Here is a 23,351-nt window from a genome sequence, read left to right on the forward strand (position 1 = left end):
GATAAGGTAGAACCCTGACTTGTAGCATTAGAGATTCCAAAAGCCGTCGGCCTAAATCATGCATTCAAACCTGTTGCTGAAGGTTCTTAAAACAGAGCCATGTACCACTGCAATGTCTCTGGCTTTGGGATAGTAACAAATGGGCCAACAGAATGTCAGACGGAACAACCTAGTATTGTGAACAAAGTTTTAAAAAGTTTTATAATACATGTTACAGAACCCATCCGTCCCGAGGGCTTTTGTGTGGTCTTAGAGCCTTAATGGCTCAGAAAATTTGGCTCAGAAATATGGGAGCAAGCAATCGCTCCTTTCCTTGTTCAACCAACCTTATCTAAAAATGCTGCAATAGCTTGACCTATAGGTTGATGTTTGGTTAGATTTCCTCCTAGGTTATACAGTGCCTTGCAAAAGTATTCACCTCCCTTGGCATTTTTCTTATTATGTTGCATTACAACCGGAATTAAAATGGGTTTATTTGTAGCATCTGTATTGCCCAAGTTCAATGAAAAGTATTTACTTTCAAGTGGCTAATGCCAATGTGAATCAGGTCTCGATGCTTGTGCAGGCCGGTAATGGGCTAAGAAGACATTAAAGTAATAATAATACGAATAAAACACCGAATAAACGGTTTTTAGACACCGTGGACACGGAACGAGAGCACTGAAGTGTTTGAAGCTTGTTGCCAAGCGACCGTAGGCGGGACAGGAGTGGAACAGCTTTGATGCTGAGGGAGGTTGCCGTGGAAGTCCGGCTTACCGGCACCTGGGGACTAACCGCTAACGTCTATTTAACGATAGAGGTAAGAATAGGGGCGAGAGCGTTAACGGAGGGGATAATGTTGTTGGGAGTCTGCGGGTGAAGAAATTGCAATGGCTACTGTTTGTTAAAAGTTCCCTAAAACAAGTGTTAGCGGCAGGAAAGCTTTATTGGGTAAGTAACAGCGCCGCGGATAGAGGAAAAGTAAGGAATGTTGCACATGGGGTGTCCGTTCTTGACGATCTACAAGACCTCACAGGTACAGCGGATTTCTGGCCTCATATGGGCATGCGCAGTGCCGCTGACGGCGTAAGCAGCGCAGAGCCCCAAGGATTTATGGGAATCTTGGCAACGATCGAAACCACGTGAAAATATCGCCTAGCAACGTGTGGCAACAAGGTCGATGTTAATCTGATCGCATAAGCATTTGCCTCACATAAGGACCCTATTCTACCTACCGTATTTAATGTTTAAAACCGGCCTCAGTTTGTGTGGCATTTAGCGGACACTGCACTGACACAGCAAGAGAAATAGGTATGATGATGATTATGGCCATCATGTTAAAATTTCGTCCCTCATATTTTAAATAAAACATCCTTTTTGTAAAAAACTGGGCCTCTTTCACAGTTAGAGGCAACACTTTAAATGAGCTCTGTGAGGGATGTGTGATAGACCGGGGTTTAGCGCATCGAGGTAGCCCATACTAAGATCAGTTCATTAATTAATCTCTCCTATGGTACGCAAATAAACCTTAGTAGATAGTCACGTCATTAATTATATTAAAACCACACGTTTGAGATGCTATTTCATCCTATCTGTGCCTGCCTTTGGTTGACATGGCAATTAAGTATTCCCAAAAAAGAGAAAAAATATGAATATGGTAATTATATATATATATATATATATATATATATAAAAAATATAAATGGGGTAATATTTTATGATTAAGAATATATTTCAAAAGTCATAAATAGGAAATGATGTTTGTATTGTCTGTAAACAATGTTATATGTTATTATTTATTGTTTTATATAGGGCCATCATTTTCCATAGCGTTGCATGTCAATTATATGACAAGACTGTGGCATTTAGAAGCCCTAAAGAACTTTAGATGCTATCCTCATTTTTCTAGATGTTAGGGGAGGATCCACACAATATATCTATAAAATAGAATATTTGTGGATGTGCAGTAAAATTATAGGAGTTGCGGGTCCTGGAATTTATAACTTTATAAGCATTTCCTCATCTACTGTTAGTTTAGCATTTGATTAACGAATGTTATAATTTTGGAGGTGTGTTCACGGCTTGATTGCTGTGACAAATGATAACTTTGTCTTAAGTGTCTTTTCATTTTGATTCTATTTCCTATCTAGACAAGTACTTGATTTATACTACACGTTTTGTGTACTGTTACACCGAATATCTGAACACATCCACAACAGATGAAACCACTCAAAAAACTGGTAAAAAAGAATCATTGAGTGGCAGGCACTACTTCTTTCATCCCTACTATGGATAGTGATGATGAGTTCAGTACCACGCTAGCTTACACCAAGAGTCCCAAGACAGCAAAAAGAACAACTTTTCAGGTAAAGTATTAGCAATGCTATTTTGTTACTTTAGTGGAAAATTGCACATTTAAATGATGACTTTTTCTTCTTAATAAATTGTGAAAGCCGTCTTAGCAAGAAAGCAAATATGACAATGCAATGCTTAATTGAAGTTGATTTCGATGGGTGTGCTGTTGTCGCCTGGTAAGGGATTATTAGGAAAGAAGCAGCACTTACAGTAAATAGATAATTTTACTGTCCCATACCGTAGTGGATTCTAGTTCCCACAGTGCCTGGGGTTTGTCGAGCCCTGATGTAAAATCAAATATATGTATTGCTACACCCCTTGTTTTTTCCTCATAAGTTGATATTGTTCATTTTACTGTTCCTGCAGGATGAACTGAAGAAAGCAATCAGTGCTCGAGTTTCAAGACAGCAAGCTATAGAAGAACCTGAAAATTCAGATTACTCTGAAGAATTTGATAGTGATGGTACAAATTTATTTATGTATACTCTGGTTTAATCTATCATTTATTGCACTCAGCAACAGGGCATTCTTTAAACTAGGCTGAAATATAAGTATGAGCACTCACACAAGTAGAACAAAAAGGAGCTAGCTCACAAATACACTAACCCCAACAGTGTGATTCTCAACAATGAGTACAATATATGTATGAGCTGCTCTAAATATATATTTTACCAAGAGTAACTCACGAGTTAGTGGCTATAAAGATTAAAAATCTATTATCAATCACACAAATAATAAATCTATCGATTTAAAGAGTGGATATCTGAAGGAAATAATACATATACACTATAGGCACAAATCTATTGGGACACCTGACTATTACACATGTCTTGCATTCTAAATACATAGACATTAATATGAAGTTGGTCCCCCGTTTGCAGCTACTACAGCTTCCATTCTTCTGGGAAGGCTTTTAGGGTGGTTCTGTGGGAATTTTTGCCCATTCATCCTGTTGAGCTTTTGTGAAGTCGGGCACTGATGTTGGAGGAGAAGTCCTATCTTGCAATCTCCATTCCAGTTCATCTCAAAGGTGTGGGATAGGGTTGACAATTTATGCAGTCTGTTTGCTGCAGCTGTAAGGATAATACATAAAATGCTGTAATAAACGCTATGAATTTATTTTGTTACAGATAGCTTAAATGAGTCTTCAGATGAAGAGAATTTTTTGAAATCAAAACTAAAGAAAACCTTTCACGATTTCAACATCTCAGATGAAGAAAATGAGGCGCCCCAGAAGCTATCCTTCCTGAAAAAAAAACACCAATTAAATGAGCACGTTAATGAAAATTCAGAAAAAAAGACAGACATTTATGGCAGAGGTGTGCCCCCATCTTTGGATGAAAAGAAGAAGGATGCAAGAATTATAGATGATAAAGAAAGCAAGCCTGTACCAAAGCCAAGGGAAGCACGTTTAAAATCCCCTATTTTAAGTAAGGACATACTTTCTGATACACAAAATATTTACAGAAAAGTTTTAGAGGCTTATAAGGAGAAACCATACTCTTATATTTGAGATACAGTTCATATGAATGAATGTTAAATTAAATGTTGTTTTTTGGCTTAAAGGGACACTTTTTATGCAGCCATTTGGCCACCAATCACTGCTAAATTTTGCCGTAGCAATAACTTCCTGCCCTTTTCAGCAACACTTCTTGGGATTGCACAGGGTATGTACTATTACAGGGAAATTTATCCAAACTTGTTCACCTGCATCTCCTGATTAAAAGGAGACCCCCTCACATGCATAGGCTTTTTTGATGTTTTTTTTTTTTTTTGGTAATTCCAAAAACGTATTGATAGGATTTGTGCCAATTGAAAGTGCCCCCCTTTTCCCTTGTGGTTCACGCTAACTGAACTGAAGACACATACCGTATTGGCTCGAATATAGGCCGCACTTTTTCCCCCCACTTTAAGTCTTTAAAGTGGGGGTGCGGCCTATATTCGGGGTCTAGCGCCCGACGCCCGGGACATGCAGTCCCGGGCGCCGGGCAGGCAGCGGGGTTAGGATACAGATCCCCCGCAGCGGTGCAGGGGACCTGCATCCTACTCCCCGATACGCTCAGACAGCCTCCCCTGTCAGCACTTCCCACTTGGGTGCCGGCACGGGAGGTTGTCTAAGCGTAAGTCCCCCCCCCCCGGACTTACCGGAGCAGACTCCCGGGTGTCTTGCGGGGCCGGCGGGGGACATCTACGCAATACGCGTATACAACTTCTGGTGCCGGCACATCCAGTGCCGGCACCGGAAGTTGTATTGCGTAGTCTGCTCCGGTAAGTCGGGGGGGGGGCAGAGGAGGACAGTGGTAGCGTATCTCGGGGAGGGAGGACAGTGGTAGCATATCTCGGGGAGGGAGGACAGTGGTAGCATATCTCGGGGAGGGAGGACAGTGGTAGCATATCTCGGGGAGGGAGGACAGTGGTAGCATATCTCGGGGAGGGAGGACAGTGGTAGCATATCTCGGGGGGGGGACAGTGGTAGCATTTCTCGCGGAGGGAGGACAGTGGTAGCATATCTCGGGGAGGGAGGACAGTGGTAGCATATCTCGGGGAGGGAGGACAGTGGCAGCATATCTCGGGGGGGGGGCAGAGTGGCAGCATGTTTTTTTGGTGCTTTTTTAAAGAAAAAAAACTTTTTCTTTAAAAAAGCACCAAACTTTTAGGGTGCGGCCTATATACGGGGGCGGCCTATATCCGAGCCAATACGGTATATAATATAAAACATGTCTAATCTACTTTGGTATTATAGACCATGAAACAATGACAATTGCTAAAGTCCTGGCAGAGAGGCACATATAGGGCAATCTGTTTTTTGAACCTTTCGTTTGGCACCAGTTGGGTCATTCTACAAGGAAAATGCCTGCCTGTAAAACACAGGGCATTTTGATCTTGCACATTTGATGGGTATCCTCAAACAGAAGGTCTCTTAAAATGTTTAATTGGAACTCAGTTCCACATTTCTTGTACAGAACTGGGACCTCAGTTGGGAAAAAAGACTGAATCATTTGAAATATGTGAGTTTATCGAGACAGGGGTTCTACTTCAGTTGTCTAAGGTAAAGACAAATAAGTCGATGGGGCCTGATGGGATACACCCCAAGCTGTTAAAAGAGCTTGGGGGTGTACTAGCAAAACCGTTAACTAATATATTTAACGAATCATTGGTAACGGGAGTCGTCCCAGGGGATTGGAAAGTAGCGAATGTTGTGCCCATTCACAAAAAAGGCAGCAGGGAGGAGTCGGGCAACTACAGGCCAGTTAGTCTTACATCTGTAGTGGGGAAATTAATGGAAACAATGTTAAAGAAAAGGATTGTTGAACATATGAAGTCACATGGGTTTCAAGATCAAAAACAACATGGGTTTTCCTCATGCCAAACGAATCTTATTGATTTTTTTGATTGGGTGACTAAAGTAATTGATCAAGGTGGTGCAGTAGACATATCTGGATTTCAGTAAGGCCTTTGACACTGTCCCACATAGAAGACTTATAAAAAAAAGGCAATCACTGAGTTTAGATCCCAATGTTGTTGAATGGATTAGGGAATGGCTGTGTGACAGACAACAGAGGGTTGTAGTCAATGGCGTATATTCAGAACAAGGTCTTGTTACCAGTGGGATACCTCAGGGATCTGTACTTGGACCCATTCTCTTTAATATTTTTATTAGTGATATTGAGGCGCAGTATTCTCTGTTGGACTCACTGGTAGGTCCATAAGGGCATCTTGGGTGCCTTTTGTGGATGTACTGGTACATCCATACGCTACCAGCACCAGTTTTGTAGTAATCTCAGTAACTAATATGTATACCAGATAGTTTTAAAATGTGTCTTCTCTTTGCATTATTTATTATGTACAGAAGCATATAAGATTTCTGTTTTATTGCATATATTTGTCTTTACCACAAGATGGCAGCAATCACCTATGAACATCGAATTATTATTATTTATATAGCGTCAAAAAAAATAATAATAATGCAGCTCTTCTTACAATAAATATCTTGTCAATATGACAAAACTGGAACTGACAGACTGAGACAAACTAATACATTATGTAAAGAGGGCCCTGCTTGCGAGCTGACACTCTTGATTCATTTATTATGGTGTTATTTATACAGTTCATATTCGTTTTTTGTGTTGTGATTGTGTTGTTTAGTGTGATGTAACATGGGGAGACATTAAGTAACAAAGTAATGAATGTATCAATGATGCATGTCTCTTGTTAAGATAAACCTGAACAAAATGATGTTTTGGATTATTGTTTCAATCCACTTTCAATGTTGCTTTAACTATAAATAACGTTGTATTTCGTCTTCTTAAATTCTAGCACAAGGTGTCAGTATTTCCACATTAGATGAAAACTTTAAACCAACACCACAGCAGAGAAACTTTCTTAAGAAAAACAGGTACACAGAAGACAATGATTATGCTCTTACGGAGGAAGTACATTCCAGTACTAAATATACTTCTGTGTCGACTAATTCTTCCGTAACAAGGCTTAGTGACAAGGTCTCTGCTTCTGAAGGGGATGTCTTTCCTGAGAGGTTTAGCCCAGAGGTAAAGATAACTTTTCAATTTGAACATGTCCTGGATGTATTTCTCATTGCTTCTACCAAAACTATTGGTGCACTTGCCATACGCTGACTTATGTACCTGCCCTCAGTGAATATATATATATATATATATATATATATATATATATGTTATGTACTTAATTTTATCAGACAAAACTTTTATAGATTCACAAAAGTTCAGCTTATGTTTATTTTAATAAAGGGGCCCCTGCTTCAAGACTTTTTTTTGTTGAAAACTACTTTTTCCCAAGGCAACATCATTATCTTCATCCCAGCACTTTGGTGCCTTAACACAGTTATTTGGTGCTGCCATACCGTGAATTGTCATATAAAACCACCGTTGCTTAATACCATTGCGGCATTTATATTTACATCTATTATCTTTCAATGTTCTATAATTTCATCACCTAGGGACCTGAAATGTCAAGACAGCCATCAATGGATTCAAAATTCAAGTCGGAAACTTCACGTGGTGAAAAAAATCTTGCCATCTCTAGAGAGCGATCGCTGACATTACAAGGTATGCCAGACAATGGATAAAGGTTTGTAAATATTATGTTTGACAGTGCCTTTTCTCAACATATTGTCCATCACTTACACACCAATTTAATCTTTCTGTATCATCTGGAACTGTACCAACAGCCTTCAAGCATGCGCTAATCACACCCATTCTAAAAAATCCTTCCTCAGGTGTTGTGCGTTGTCGTGCTCTCTCCTCCCCCTTTGGTGGAACTGCCCTTGCATAGTTCCTTTTTGGATGACTATCCGTTCCCATATCTAGGCCCTTACCGACACGCCTGTGCCCTGAATTCTTTCTCCTTCTTCGCATGCCCTTCTCGATCTCCTGGTTCAAGTCCTCTGTGGTGCGTCACTTCGGCAAGAGCACTGATCCCCTTGCATTGGGGTTAGTGGGTCAGGCGGGTGGAACAGAACCGAATCCTTGAGGAATTGATACACTTGGCTACTGATATGTCTGATAAACACCAACGAACCTGTTTCCACTGGATGCAATTTCTCTCTAGTCCTCAGATTCACCCCTTGTTGGACACCACGCCCACTTAGACGTTAGCTTTAGAGGCTTCCCTCCCCTCCCTTCTTTGCCCCTTTTTTCCCTTTCTTCCCTTTCCTTTCTTCTCCACCCCTCTTCCCTTTTCTTTCTTCTCCACCCCTCTTCCCTTTTCTTTCCCTCCTCTATTTTCACCTTCTCCTTCCCTCCCCCTCAACCGTTGTGAGCCGTTTGCCCCAATGCTCCTTTGATGCCCCCGGATGTCTGTACCCATGTCACATTGTGTGACGTTCTGCTTCCAATATTGTAGGTCAGGGCCTACTCTTTAACATACCATATCAACCTACGATTGTAAGTGTCTGTCATGTTTAACTTGTGTTAATGTCGGGTTGTTCTGACATTGAGATCATATGGACATATTATGCAGAATGTCTTGATCTCTTTGCTGTATTATGATTGGACCTTTCTGTTAAATCCCTTCTGCTTTTTCTGAGAACTCTCTTCATCAAAATTCTACCTTCTTCCAGACTGATTTTAACATAAACAAAACATTTACCATAGTAGAGTCTGCTTCTGTACACAATATTTTTTCAGTTGCTGTTGAGGATATTAATCCCAGGCTGATAGACAACGGAACTATAACCTAGAAAACTGTTTTATTTTACTTGTCTACAGGAATACACCAGAAGCAATTCTGCAAACAGACCAGAAGCAATTTTGACAAATATTTAGTACGTTTGTTTTCAGAAATTTCATGTTTCCTTTTGCCGTATCTTTGGTTCTCTGCTTCTTGTTCGTCTCTGCTTCTTGTGTCTTCTTCTTCCAGTTCTCTGCTGCTCCCATCTCTCCCCTGCATTATTCTAGCCTCCTCTGCGTACTTCCGTAACAGGGTGGAGCCTCAACTGATAGACGCTCCTCCGATTGATGGACTGTCCTTCGAGGCTTCGTCCTTTCGCTGAAGTACTAAACCAGTGTACAGAAGTTTCTCTGTGGATCCGTCTGCACTATTCTGGCCTGGTGTTTTACTTTCGCAAGAGGACAGAGCTTCTCTTCCATTCCTCCAATCAGGGGAGAGGGTGTGCACAGAGGCTCCGCCTTGTTGCGGAAGTGCTACACCAGACCAGAATAATACAGAAGGATCCGCTGTGAGAAATGCAGAAACGCTTCTCTTTCTCTGTGTTTCTTTCCGTCTGCAGTATTCTTGCCTGGATTACCAACAGATGATGTGTGTTGAGGCTACTACATCAGGCTGGGATAACACTGAAATGAGAGAGAGAGCATGAGAGAACATGAGTGAGATAGTGTTATTGAGTAAATGAAGTAAAAAAAACCCATTGGATATTTATACAAATTGACTAATTCAACAAAATTAAAGTTCTGATGTGTGTATATATATATATAGATCAAGATTGAGGAATATCTGTTTATTAGATCAGTTGATGTAGTAACTGGACTATATATATATATATTCGTCCAGTTACTACATCAACTGATCTAATAAACAGATATTCCTCAATCTTGATCTAACAGCCCCCATTTGTTTCCTTTTTTTAACACATCTATGAGATGTCAGTTGCTTTGTGGTTGTTGATTCCTAATGCAATTGATTTTGTATTGGAAACTCAATTAGGGCTTGACACTGTGATCCAAATAAGCCATACAAATCAATACATTGCGCAGTTTGACGTGTAAGAAATTTTAATTTAGGAATTTAATAATGCAGTAAACATAAAAATGCTAATTACTCTATTGTGAATCTTGTTAAAGAGACAGTAAACAAAACAACATTTGCTCCGTTTGTAGAAGCAAATGCTGTTTTAATTTATCACTGCAGTTATAATAAAATGTACGGTACACATAACTTACTGGAGTGTTAGCAAGAGACCCCAACCAAACCCTTCAAACCTAATGTCCAAACCATTGTAGTTTCTTGTACATACAGCATGTCAGTTAACCTGGCTTAGCTGACCTCAATTTATAAATGCTGGCAGAGGGATATCCACCTAATCAAAATATAATCTTAGAACACCTCAGAAGAAAATTACAGATTTGCTACTTCTGATTTACTTTGTTTTCATTAAGAAGAATGTTCTTTATAGCGTTCAGCTTGTGGGTGTTGATGTTATTGTTAAAAGTCACTGTTTCGGCAGCTGTTTTGTGTTTCATATTTATTGCCTGGTGAGTGTGAGTTATTTCTGAAAATGGTTTCTTGAATATTTTCTTTCTTTTGATAGACTAGCTTGATTACTTTAGCTGAGTCTGTTTTTTCTCTGTGTTAGAAAATTGCCATCTTAGGACCTTTTTGTGAAGACACGGACTCAAACTGTATTTCACTTTTCATTCCCTGTCATGTTCCAATATCCAGTGTGTTTGTCAAAGGGTTTGTTTTAGTTACTACTTCACCTTTTGAGTTTTAAAAAACATTATGAAAAGTAATTGTCCATAATCTGCAGTGGCCATACACGAAGGCAGAGTTAAATGTTAAAAATGTGTTTCTAATTAAGTGTGATAACATTCAAGAAATGGAACAAATTATACTACGTAGCGCCAACCCAGCATTTCTCGCAGGAGAAAATCATCAGCACACCCCATCCATCATTTTAGGTTTCCAAATTCGGACACCTGTGTTGGGGGAATGTGACTAGAGGTAAGAAGAGACAGCATATCTGAGGTGATATCTGAGACAAGGGTTGGTGTGAACATGACCGCCCACCCTCCAAGCTACCTTGTGGCACTGGAGGTCCATTGATTTTATGGAGGATTTCCCCAACTGGTACATGATCTCCACTGTCTTCAAAAGTGGATCAGTGCTAGAAAATCTGAACTGTAAGGGTTAACATATTGGTAAAAGGGTTGATTTCAATCTCTTTAAATATTTACCATATTTTCAACCTCCAGAAGATCATAGACCTCCTGTCCTCCATCCACTAATGGAAGTAGTTGCGTCATAAGGGAATTGTCATAATGCCTTTTGTTTTTTACAGAAACATTTGACAACATTGTTTGTAAAACAAAGAAGGATAAATGATTAGTGATTTGTGTTATTGTGCTAAATGAATGTCTCATTAATGCAGATTTACAAATTCAAGCAAAGGAGGACTCACAGAACAATGGTAGAAAATCTCCCTCAGTTCTGGAACTTATGCTCGGCAGTATAGAAGAGAAATCTAAAGAAGAGAACAAAGAACCTTTGCTTCAAGATACTGGTAAAAATGACCTTGTAAGTAAACAGGGTATTAATGTAGAGAATAATGTAGAGTTAATATCTTAGCTGACCAAAATTGAAAATTGAGAGTAGTTAAAAATAAAAATCTGAAATTTTACATAGTCATCTCTGTTAAACTTTATTATTGGTTAGTTTCTTCTTAATTCTCATCTCATAGTTGTATTTTCAAAACGTTCCTCCTTTACTAAGTAAGATATATAGTGGGATGAAAAGTTACACAAAGTTGATGGTGTAAAATAAGATAACTGCCGCACCCAGAGTTCTTTGACACAGAACATAATTACTAAAATGTAGTTTATTCAGTATATAAACTAAATAAACAATGAATCTGTTTTTCTGTTTTGTTCAGAAGAAAAAATCAGAGGGCAGACATCCAAAGGAGGACGATTCTGAATTGGCTAGATCCCATTCAAGCAGGTATCTTATTTTAATATATATATGTGTGTCTATATTTAAACCAAAATACTGTAAGTCATTCAAAATATTTCAAGTGTTTGAATGCTTTAAATGTTTTAGCAGAATCATTTTTGTATTTTTACATACTGTTTAACTACTACAACGATTATTTCAGAAGCTGTAAAATAAATGTGGAATTCAACATGCCACAATCTATTTCTATAAGATGTGTATGCAATTAAATATATATGAAAGCAGCCTCTCAGAACATCAAATATTAATTTCATGCCATTTTGTCTTTTGATCAAAATGTGTTTTTTTTTTTCTCCCAACAATTCTTAACCATTCCGTTTAGAATAAGGCTCAGTAAAACGTACCCTCCAGAGGTAATAACGCACATCACGCTTTACGTGATGGGAGCTGTATCCTAGCAACCGCTGAAGTAACGAGAATTTAATTAAGTATTAAGGAGAACAAATGTGTCACCAACTGGAATGCAAAAATCTAAGCGGGTAACCTTATGAAAATGATTAGATCTCATTCTACAATACTCCATAGATGGCCTCTTTATGTGAAGTGGGATGTTTGGCGTACCAAGAATAGGGCCGCTAACCTAGGTCTAATTGATATATTAATATATTTTATGTATGATATATATTACACATTTGTGTATTTATTATTATTTTTTAATCATGGATTCAGATTGCTGTGGGCAAGCTGAGCAGGGCTTACAGCAGCCTAAACCTTAAATGGAGGGGTTTGACCAAACATGACTCCCATCCACTCCAGTCTCAGCTACAGGTAGACTCCCACTACTGGGATAGTAGTACTAGTGCTTCCAGACCCAGGACTGTTGCCAGCTGTGCTACTATGTTATGCCTGGGTTAGTAGATAGAATGTCCACAATGCCATGAAATGCCCTGTAACATTATGCCACCATATGAACATTCAAAAAAAAGCTTATGGGTAAATGGTTTATAAATTAAATGTGAAAGTTTTAAAAATGTTTGTCTAAACCATGGAGCTGAATGTACGATGTGTTCTTAAAGTCAGGTCCATTATGGTTAAACATTTGCAAGAAAAGTGGGATATAATAGGATACGAATTACAGATCATTAAATGTTAGCTGGTATTCCTCACCTAGAGCTTGCTTAATTACTGATGTTCTAAATCAATTTCAACAAGGATGTGTGATCTCAAGTTAATTTTGCTCGGGGAACTCTAAATTAACTTTCATAACAATGATGTCTGCTCACATATTCATTCTGAAAATGAAATTCAAGTGTTATTATAAGCAATAAATCTGTTTCGAAGCAAAAGTGGGTCATGGCACATTGACTATGTATGCACCATTCTTCTTTACAAAACAGGTCATTACCTTGTCAAGATACTAGTAAGAAATCCGCAAAACAGAGCACAAAAATGTCAGCTAAATCCCGCTACCTGGGAACATTGACAGTGTTAGATAAGTCGATAAAGGAAAGCAGTGGTGAAGTTGAAGCTGCAGATGTCCTACGAGCTACTGTTTATCAGGTAATCTTTACTAAAAAATGTAATTATGTTGGTACAATTAAAATAATCCCGTGGAACACATTCATTGGAAATTAGGCCATTCAATTTTCTCCAGTGAGGTCTGGGCAAACAAAACAATCAAATCTTATCTTTTTTCCTCATCAATTATATTACATTTTATTGATAGAGTGCCCCTGCTTTCATAACTTGCTAATTTACCAAACATTTTTAAGTTAGCATAAATAGAGGGAAGTCTGACAGAACAAGCCAGGTCAATTTAAGAGAATGGGTACACCACAGGTGACGCAAGTGGGAGAAATGATAATGTGACGCAAGGTGTAGAGTAAGTGAAGAGGGCAATTAGGGGATTATTTGGAATTAAGAGCAGTGGAGTGACTGGCTCAGTGGAACAATGAATGATGATAGGATAAGAAAATTAGTCTGCCAGATGTGTTTAGGATGGATTGGAGTGGTGAAGGGCAAAAGCTGGAAGGACAAGTTACTATGGACTTCCAGTAATAAAAAAGGGGTATCACTTGGGAATAATACAAGAGATATTTTGCACGTGAAGGTGGCAGGCTGTAGGGAGTGACTGGATGTGAAGGGTGAAGTTGGGAGTGGAATAATGGGTAGTCCTTAATCAGCAAACTTGAGCTGTTGGGTAGCTTGTGGAATTTGCAATTATGGTAGATATGTCAGGGATTGGGGATAGATGAGACAGGAAATTCGCCAGTAGCTCAATCTTTGAGATGTTGAGATTAAGGAAGTATGGGAGTGATAACTTGAATCCAAAAACAATATTAGTTTATCAAGACGGGATCTATAGATAGAGAAGGATAGAAACCCCAGAACTGACCCCTGAGACAAAGCAGTGGAACCTGATAGGGGAGATGAACAGGTTAACTTTTGTAGCATAACATACTGAAAGCTTTTTATCTTGTTTTCCTCATACATTTATCAAACACTACTTGTGTTGTGTCGCTTTCCTAATAATAAAGGAAATAATTAAATTTTTTGATTCAAAACGTTTGACACTATGTATGTTTGGCATTATCGTAATGGTAGAACTCGATTAGTTCTTCTGGTAGAGACTTCCTTTTTTCTCTGTTAGACTTGTCTTATCTCTAAACTGTGAAAAACGTTAACAAACAATATGAAAAGGCCATGTTACAATGATGAAAACAGATGAAAGGGAACACATGGGACTTTTTCTGTAGCAAGAACAAGATCACTATGAATATAGATAATGCACTGTGGTGGTTTAAAAAAGACAGGTTACATGCTGTGTTGCAGAATGCTTATGGGCCTTTGTACTGTATAGGGAACTGGTACTAAATATAACATTAAACTTATTTTCCTGATAGCAAAGTTTTCCTGTTAAACTAAAAAATATTTAATTCATCTGGAATCAACACTTGGTGTTAGGTTTTTCAGTAATGTGAGAAACTAAAGTGCTCTGTAATCTGCGTCTTTTTCTAAGAGGGGACACATGGAAACATGTCACCTTACTATACAAAAACAAACCGGTCCTCATCATGAATAATAATTTCTGCTTGGCAACCTGATTTTTTCCAGACCTTGTATATATTTAATTTAGCATTCTATGCATTTCAGTAATGGATGTATGGCATGGAGACTAGTTACAAAGAATAAAATGAAGATGCCATGTGTAACATAGACTGCATAATTTAGGCGTCCAAAACAAAGCTTGGTGGCAGTAGGGCAAGAGGTGGCTAAAAAATAATGTAAAATATACACAGGAATATTTAGCGAATACGTATGTCAATGTGGCTCTTAGTACGCAGGGCGAGACTGGCCCTCTGGCCCACCAGACAAATGCTGCAGGTCACTGTTCAGTAGTGCCAGATACTTAACCCTTACCACAACTCCAACGTACCATAGGGTGGATACCCATGGCCACACACTGTGAGGCTAGAAAAACATATGTAATTTATCAGTCGCTGGCTTTAAAGTACCAGGACCACTTTTCTATCTTTGTCAGGGCCCGGGTAATCAGGTTGGGTAGGAGCCTCATTGCAGGGGATACCTGGGGTTCTGTCTGCACACGGCGATGCATGGTAAACGAAGGATAAGTAAGACAGGCACAAAGGAATACACCACAGGCAGAATTCCAGGTAATGCTCTGTATTGTATAATATGGCAGGACAAACAAATACAGGTTAAAAAGTCTCTTAGCAAGAAAACGTACATATGGCAGGAAGCCCACTGGACAGGGCACAAGGCAGGAAGCCCACTGGACAGGGCACAAGGCAGGAAGCCCACTGGACAGGGCACAAGGCAGGAAGCCCACTTGAAAGGGCACAAGGCAGGTTCACTCAAAAGCTGGGGCTGGCGCTGATATGACATGAAGTAAAATAAATAGAGTCCTGGCTGACAGGGTGGAATCCTGACAATCTTCCTGAGAAAGTTTAGTCGTTTCCCTAACTCCAACGTTTTAGTTGTATGTACTTGGGTAGGTTAAAAGGGTGGAAATAAAACTCAATTAAATAAGAGGGATTTTCTCTCTTTACCTATTGTTAAATACAACCTAACAATATAATTTGTTTTCCTTAAGAGATATGTCTACATTCTGCAGGACTGTAGAATTATTATGTGGAGTATTTGATTTGGTAGCGGTCATGTGAACTTTGTGTATGATGATGCCAGCTGTATCTGACAGGAATTAGATGCAGACCTTTTATAGAATATAACACGTGCAATGCAATCATTCACAATGTCAAGCCTTTCTACCATGGGAAAGCCATTGGAAGCATGTACACACACTGCCAGTTCTTTGTTTATTATGCCAGGAGGAGGAGGACAGGAGGCATAGAAATGTTTAATAGACTTTAATAGAGATTAGTAATAATGGAAAAACTGACTCATACTGTTATTTACTTCACTTTTCATTAGAAAAATGTTGGTTATCCCTTTAGCTGGTGGAGTGTTGAATATTGTTCTGCGTATAAGCTCCAACATATTTTAAGGTTATGTGGAGTATTCAGTTGAGCGCAGAGACTTTTGATCGATGTGAGAACACTGGCATCTCCTCGTTTCAATCTGCTATAAACTTTTCGAAGTGTAGAAATTGAAATTAATCCTTTATCAATGTGGTTGAAAAAATTGCTTGAAATAAAGTAATTTTGGTTTATAGCTTTGGGGCAAATGAATCATGCTATACGGGCAATGAGTGTTTTAATAACATAATTTAGTCTCTTCACACGGTGCCTTGGAATATAAAGTACATTTACTTTTCCTAGTTTGCATTTACTGTTTATTCAGTACAATACCAAAAGTATAAGTTAAAAAAAAAATGACCTTGGCCTAGTTTCATGTAAAATACATGTTGGTTTAGCAAGCATACTTCCAGTTGGCTTCCACCTCTCCTGTTGATTTCAGTGGGAGCAAGTGTACTTAAGTCTGATATATATTTTTTTAACTCTAGTATGTTAAGAATGCCTGCGCTAAGTTGAAAGCTGTAAAATATTACAGTCCATGCAAAATGGATTCTAATATGCATTAAAAGACAGGACATTTTTTAACAAATGGTTGTCTTATACAGATGCAGGCCTTTACTTGCTTGCATTTTCACATCTTGAAAATACAAACACCACCTTAATATAATTCCCTGCTAACCATTTCACGGGGCCAGTTTTATAATGAGAAAATCTCAACAGCCCAGCCTTTATACACAATTCTTAAGTTTCATTAAAAGGAAAATATTTTTAATTAAATACAGTTTCAACTTCAGTTTTTTTTTTTGCAAGAATAGCAATTTATATCAACACAACCAAAGAAAGAGCTTACCTGGGTTTTTTGTTTTAGCTGTGTAGCATTTTTGTGTATTATGTGAAAACACTAGGGAATTGTATCTTAGAAGAACCGTTACGTGTTTGAAGTTTTGCTTTATTGCTTTATATTATAAATGTTATCTACTAACAGCATATTCATTACAGAACTGGCTTGAGAAGAAAAAAGCATATCTTAAAGAACTGCATACATGTAAAAAGACTGACGAAGATCAGGAGAAAGAGAAAAACGGCAAGGTGAGCTGCCATTTCATTTGGTTTTCTTGACATTGGATTAAAAGGACACTCCATACATCATATGCACTTGAATGCATATCATTTGACTTTCCCCTGCTATTTCCCTTGCAGGAGATGTTTTTGACAAACATATCTCCTGCCACATGGTGTGGTTACCGTAAATCAGCTCCTATTGATTTCAGTAAGAGTGCTTTCCTGCCAATGACTGGCTGCTTTAAAGTAGAAAGCAAATACTATTATTTTTCGGTGGGTGATAGGTAGGATAATGGACTGATACACCCCAGTCTCATTATTACAATAAACACTCTAGTCACATTATAATTGTTTGTGTGTGTGGGGTTTTTGGCTTTTCAGTTAGAGAAGCCAACACTTTCATTATAATAAGCAACAAAGTATACAACAGACGGGGTTGAGGAATAAACCCCAAACATCAGCACTTATTTCTAATTATGAAATTAAAAAGAAAAAATATAGCACAAAATTTTTGTAGAAACAGTAGTGTCACTTAAAAAAGTGAGGTTTTTGCTATTTTTTTTATACACTGTGTGTTACATTTTAATTAATCCATCTTTCAACTATGCTACCACCCTGCAGGAACTAGCTGTAATTAATGGAGCACGGACAAGTTCTATGTTCTTCACCACTAAGCTTTGGGGTTCTTGTCACTATTTGGCGATAGATATAATCCCTGTTGTTGATTAAATTCAGATTTGACGCCTTCCAGCTATGTTAATTATCTTTCCTAAATTCACAATATTCCTTTAACTACCCAGTTCATCGCTTGCTGTGAGTGCATGTAAAAATACAGACAACAATTTGAGATTGTTATATTTAAACTGCATACACTTTGTATTCATTTTAATTTTGTACACAAGAAATAGACAGTTTGTATATTCTTGACAAAATGTCATTTTTTCAGCAGGAAACCATTAAGAAAGAAGAAGCCAGAGCTGCTTTCCTGGCATGGAAATCTGAGAAAAAGAAAGAAATCCATATACTCCTAACAAAACATAAAGAAGCGGAGGAAAAGAAGATGAAGGAAATTCGAGAAATTGCACAGAAGAAAGAAGACGCTAAAAGGGTGCAAATTAGTTTTTTTTATACCAAATATATATATTTTTTATTGCTAGGATTCACTGCTTCAACAGAATGCATTGATTTTGGTGAACAATTGGTTCTTCAAATGTTATGTATAGTGATTGCCTACAATCACAACAAGTCACAGTTTAACTAACAATATTGATGTGGTTAGTACCCAATTAAATACAAGGGCTGGGGTATAAAGTATTAGACTCTGTCCAGACTGCAGAACATGTGCAGACAAGAAGACTTATCCATAGGGTTGAACCATAGCCACTACTTGTTAAGACTAGTGCTGCAGAATAGTTTCTTTTTTTCTTGTTTATACATATTAATTTAAGTGTACGCTTGTCTGAGCAGGACTCTTCTCACCTGTTGTTTCTGTAAGTCAAATTGTTATGTTGTTTACTACATTGTACAAACCGACACAATATGATGGCGCTATATAAAACACTAAATAATAACATGTTGTTTTAGGCTTTTGAAAAATGGAAAGAAGCAAAAGATTTATATTTGAAAGAAAAAGCTCTCAAAGAAAAAGATATTGAAACAGAGAAAAAAAGAAAGGAGCAGAAAAGCGTGCTTGAAAAGAAGAAGGAGAATGTGTCTGCTGTTAAATCCTGGTAACCTGTTGCTTGCAGGGTGGTTGGATACTTCTGTGTTGTTAAATGCATTTGTGGATCACAATTCTACTGAGATCAGCAAATTCTATTGGACACCCAGCTTAGCATGAACATGACGGATTCCTCCCCAATGCTGCTCACTAGAGCTGACAATGGATGAGAGATATTTAAGTCCATAGCTACCACATACATGAAGTCCTGTAGACAGGATCATTCCTAGACCAAATGGCAACCCGAAAAAGAAATAATGTTATGCATCCCATCTTTGGTACATCCTAAAGTGTCTCGCATATTGAACATCCCTCTTCAACCTTCTCTAGCATAGTCATACATTCTACGATTGAGATTTGAATGTGTCGTTAGCGTGGTACACAGCTATAAGCGCAATAATCAGATTATCTGTTAATGACAGCCATGCCCCACATTCTTTTCTGGCCCTTCAATGAGAGCATGAATAAATATGGATTGGCCAAAGCAGAACAAAGCTCACCCGCCATGTCAAGGCACACTCTCAACAGGGTGAGAACCTACTCTCACCTCTCTTCCTTTCGCCCTATTGAGAGTGTGCCTTGACGTGATGGGGGAGCTTATGCTTTGGCCAATTCATATAACCAAAACCTCTCATTTATTTTATGTTTATATATTTGTTGCCAACTTTATTAGGGTGGGAAGCGTAGACAGTTTTTGTACAGCCAATTACACTGTATTTGCAGCATGCTCACAGTGTTTGGTAGACTTCATTTTACACATTAGCATTACTTGAGTCTCTGCATGAATAAATATGGGGCATATTAATGTCATTCACTAGCATGTAAATGAACTTAAAAACTTAAAAATGTTCTGTTGAAATACTGTAGGAGTGAACAAAAGGATCACATGTTGAAAAAAAAGAAAAAGGAAAAAATATCAGAGAGACTGAAAGAGGATAAATTAAAGGCAATGAAAGAAGAACAAGAGAAGAAGGCAATGGAACTCTATGAAGAATGGCTGGTAATAAAACGTTCTCATGGGTTATGAAAAAAAAAATGCTATTTAGCCACACTCATCAGATATTCATACAAGTATGTTTTACATACTCTGCCTTTAACCATATTTTTACATGGTGAACAGTTCTTTCGGTGTTGCAGTAGCTAGGATCTAAGATGTAGCAAATTATATATTAAACATTTTTGTATTCCAGGGTAGTACAATCACTCTTTCTATAAATAATTTGATTTGCAATCGCAAATGCACTTTAAATACCACCCTAGCATTACGAATAGTTAAATATTTAACGGGCCTTAAAACAATATTTAAGTAGTGTTAAATAGGTCTATTCATTAAAAGTGTTAAATGGGTCTTTTCATTAAAAGTTGAGTGAAGGTGACATTTGATGTTTGCAGGTGCCATTTTTCATATTTATCAAATTCAGAAGGATGATGGACTGTTGTTTAGCCCTGTTGCTTGGGACATCTCCCCATTATATATTATATGTATTATATTATTAAGAATGAAATAATTGACAACCAAAAGGGAATGGTTGAGGAAGGACCACAATTTTCTCCACCCCTTATAAAGCCTACTCGTGCCACTTTTGCGTTTCTCTATAGACATGAAAAACCCTATGGGAAGGCATGGAGCCTACATCTACCTCTGAGTACTCCAGATGAAATAGACGTGGGGTGTTAAAATTTTTTGTTTAATTATTTCAATTCTTTTGGTGACTAGATATTTTTATGTTGGGAGAAGAATCTTTTAAATGCGTGTGAGATGTACATTGTTGAGCACGCAAGTAAACATGCAAGTGTATGCAACTGTAGTCAAATGGCCCAAGTTAACCCTTTACTTTGACAAATAATGTATTGAATAGACCCAGAAGTCGACGTGTTACCCACAACTGTTGACTGATGTCATTGTCCGTTTCAACAGAATTTCATTCCAATTCTTTTGGTAGCTAAATTTTTAGAAGATATGTAGTTGAAATATCATTATCCTTTTCCTATGTTGAATGGGCTGTGTTCTCATGCTGATCCAATAATATACTCAAACTCATTCCAGAATTCAGTGGTTGAATAAAAAGCGCATTGTGAATGTGCAGCAAGCATAGTTTGTCCACTCACTGGCATAGATATACAGAGTTTAATCTACATATTAACTAGCAATTATGAGTTGCTTCACAGTTGATTGTTTTTCACCTTTGGAAAGGGATTTTTATGTCTGAATAAAATAAATGCTATTTTGCTGAATTATGTAGTAAATAGTAATTTACACCTATATATCTATATGAAGTTTTTCTTTCAACTTGGACAAAACAATGTTTTTCTTGATTATTTTATGTGACCAATGTCTCATTGACAGGAGAAGAAAGAAAGAAGAGAAAGAATTGAAAGGAATCATAAAAAGCTTCAGGGTATTTTAAGAGATGAACCACCACCACCATGGAGTCCTCCAGGCAAAACGATCCCTACGGGTAGATGATGGAGAAGCAAAACCTCCAATCGCATCTACTGGAATGCCACTATTTCTAAAGATGTCATCTGAAATGGCTTTCTTGTTTTTAGTCATTATTATGGTTTGTAGTTCTAGACATTTACAAAGCAGGGTGTGAAATTGAGTTGATATAATTCCATAAAAAAACTGACATTTAAAATGCAATGCAAGAATATCAATTCCTGCTCAAACAAAACAATGCTTTGCTAACATTTTACTTGACTATTTGATTGAAAATGGAATGTAGCTAAATTATCAGTGCAGCCAATTTTGTGAAGGTAAAATAGCAATGAATTTCTATTTGCTATGTAGGAACATTTTGTATCATTCACGTATCTTGAGGCAGTGCTAAGGGCATAGAATTGCATTTGTTGTGTTGCACCTGAGTGAAAGGGACAATTACTTTGTCTGTCTTTACATGCTTTGTCTTGCATTATAATAGCCTCTTCATAAACATTGGTAAAATACCACAGGGCTCTATAAATGAGCTAACCCTAAGACTTCAAATATTAACCCTTTATTAATCCATCACTAATTAGATCCCAAATTGTTATAACTAGAGTCATTCTAAAAACCTTAATTTATCAAGAGATACATTTATAAGTCACATGTATTCAAGCAGATACCCTTTAAAAACTTAATGAGAAAAGCACCAGTTGGGTGCATTGATATTAATTACAGGATTCTTAGGATCAAATATTTTCTAGTTTCCAGGGCTGATTAGTGGTAGGAAGCAGAATTGGTTCCGTCATGTCTTATTCTGAGTTATATACTGTAAACGGAATAGGTAGAATTTAGGAGAGTAGAAAAAATCTAAAAATGAGTAGGGAATATCCCTGAAGGGCCAGTACAACAGGGTAATATTCACAATGCCATCCAGCACCCCATACACACACCACTAGTAGGCAGTTCCTTCTCTTGATACAACAACACTGTGATGCAGCCCCTCTCCCGACACCATCTGAAGGTCCTCTTCTTTCTACACACCACACACACTACAATGTGTCACAGAATCCAGGGCTTTACAGCAAAAAGAAATGTATATATAATTCAACCCATTAAATGTTGACAGAGCCTTTTCATTCCTCCTTTCGATAAATATCTATTTCTGGATTCCAGTTCACGGTTTATACATATCTAGCCTTATAAATTGGCTAATCTGCATCTCATAGAAGTAGTTATGTGACTGCAGGGCTGAACTTGTTTAGGGCCTCCATTTTCTTCTCAGTAACAGAGCAAATGGGTTGGCTGGAAGGGGGCTCTAATTCTAGGGAAAAGGTTTTTGTGCCTGTTATGTATTTTGCTGTTCTGTATGTCAAAAAGTGAAGCGGGGAAACTAATTGTTTAGTTGACGTTCAGTTGATCAGGTTTTATTTCAATTCTGTTTGTGATAACATGTTCTAATGTACATGGACCTAAATAAATAGGTACTTTATTTTTGCACATAGTTTAATATGTGTTCTTCTCGTACCTTGATGGATTGTGTGGATATTAAATGCGCCGAGCTCACAACTTCTAGAGCAGAACTAGTGACATATGCTGGAGAATGTTACATACTTTACAAAAGATGGTCCTTAGCCATGCAGAAGGCATTGCTGCTGTTTAAATCCATGAAAATTTAAGTTTTCGGAACAATTTAAAAAAATGCATGTGGAGTAGTAGCATTATGCTTGAAATAAAAGTAAAGCTTATTCAGTAAATAATAAAAGAAATTTGCTTTTTAAAACTTTATTTTTTGTTACAATTGGAATAAGGTCTTGAAACCTATACATGAGAACGTGATGTTGGTCTCACCATTTTACTGAGAGGAGGAAAAGAGAAAAACTATTAACTGGCCAGAATCAGACTATAGGTAAACATTACACTGTGATGGGAGAGAACATTGATAGGAATTATAAAGATAACCTAATTTTTCAGACAATTGTAACCTCTTACCTGTCAATTAAGGCCTGAGTGTACAGAAACAATCAAATACTGTATACCAACAAGATGGAGCACAGCCACAACTAAACTGAAACCTTTTTCCCTGCAGCGCCCCTAGAAACAGAAATGTATATTGCTCTTATTTGAGAATTGCTTTCTCAGCCTTTTGAAT

At 37.8% G+C, this 23,351-nt stretch overlaps 1 protein-coding gene across 1 annotated transcript; it reads left to right on the plus strand.

Annotated features, from left to right (window-relative positions):
• The first annotated feature begins 683 nt into the window (after positions 1-683).
• Positions 684-21,770, plus strand: MAP9 (microtubule associated protein 9). Its single transcript, XM_053458421.1, has 14 exons — positions 684-799; positions 2,130-2,345; positions 2,701-2,797; positions 3,465-3,764; positions 6,652-6,881; positions 7,310-7,418; positions 10,979-11,124; positions 11,480-11,547; positions 12,897-13,059; positions 16,995-17,084; positions 18,007-18,165; positions 18,642-18,787; positions 19,645-19,777; positions 21,125-21,770. Exons 2-14 carry the CDS (start codon positions 2,268-2,270, stop codon positions 21,242-21,244), a joined length of 1,839 nt encoding a protein of 612 aa, XP_053314396.1. The 5' UTR covers positions 684-799; positions 2,130-2,267; the 3' UTR covers positions 21,245-21,770.
• Positions 21,771-23,351: the final 1,581 nt, after the last annotated feature.

The sequence above is a fragment of the Spea bombifrons genome, chromosome 1, assembly GCF_027358695.1.
Source record: "Spea bombifrons isolate aSpeBom1 chromosome 1, aSpeBom1.2.pri, whole genome shotgun sequence".
In the NCBI taxonomy this organism is placed as follows: Eukaryota; Metazoa; Chordata; class Amphibia; order Anura; family Pelobatidae; genus Spea; species Spea bombifrons.

Excerpts from the sequence above, each read along its gene's own strand:
- MAP9 (XM_053458421.1), top strand. The coding sequence starts at position 2,268 with ATGGATAGTGATGATGAGTTCAGTACCACGCTAGCTTACACCAAGAGT. Across the intron at positions 2,346-2,700 it reads CAAAAAGAACAACTTTTCAG|GATGAACTGAAGAAAGCAAT; the intron begins GTAAAGTATTAG and ends CTGTTCCTGCAG. Across the intron at positions 6,882-7,309 it reads CTGAGAGGTTTAGCCCAGAG|GGACCTGAAATGTCAAGACA; the intron begins GTAAAGATAACT and ends TTCATCACCTAG.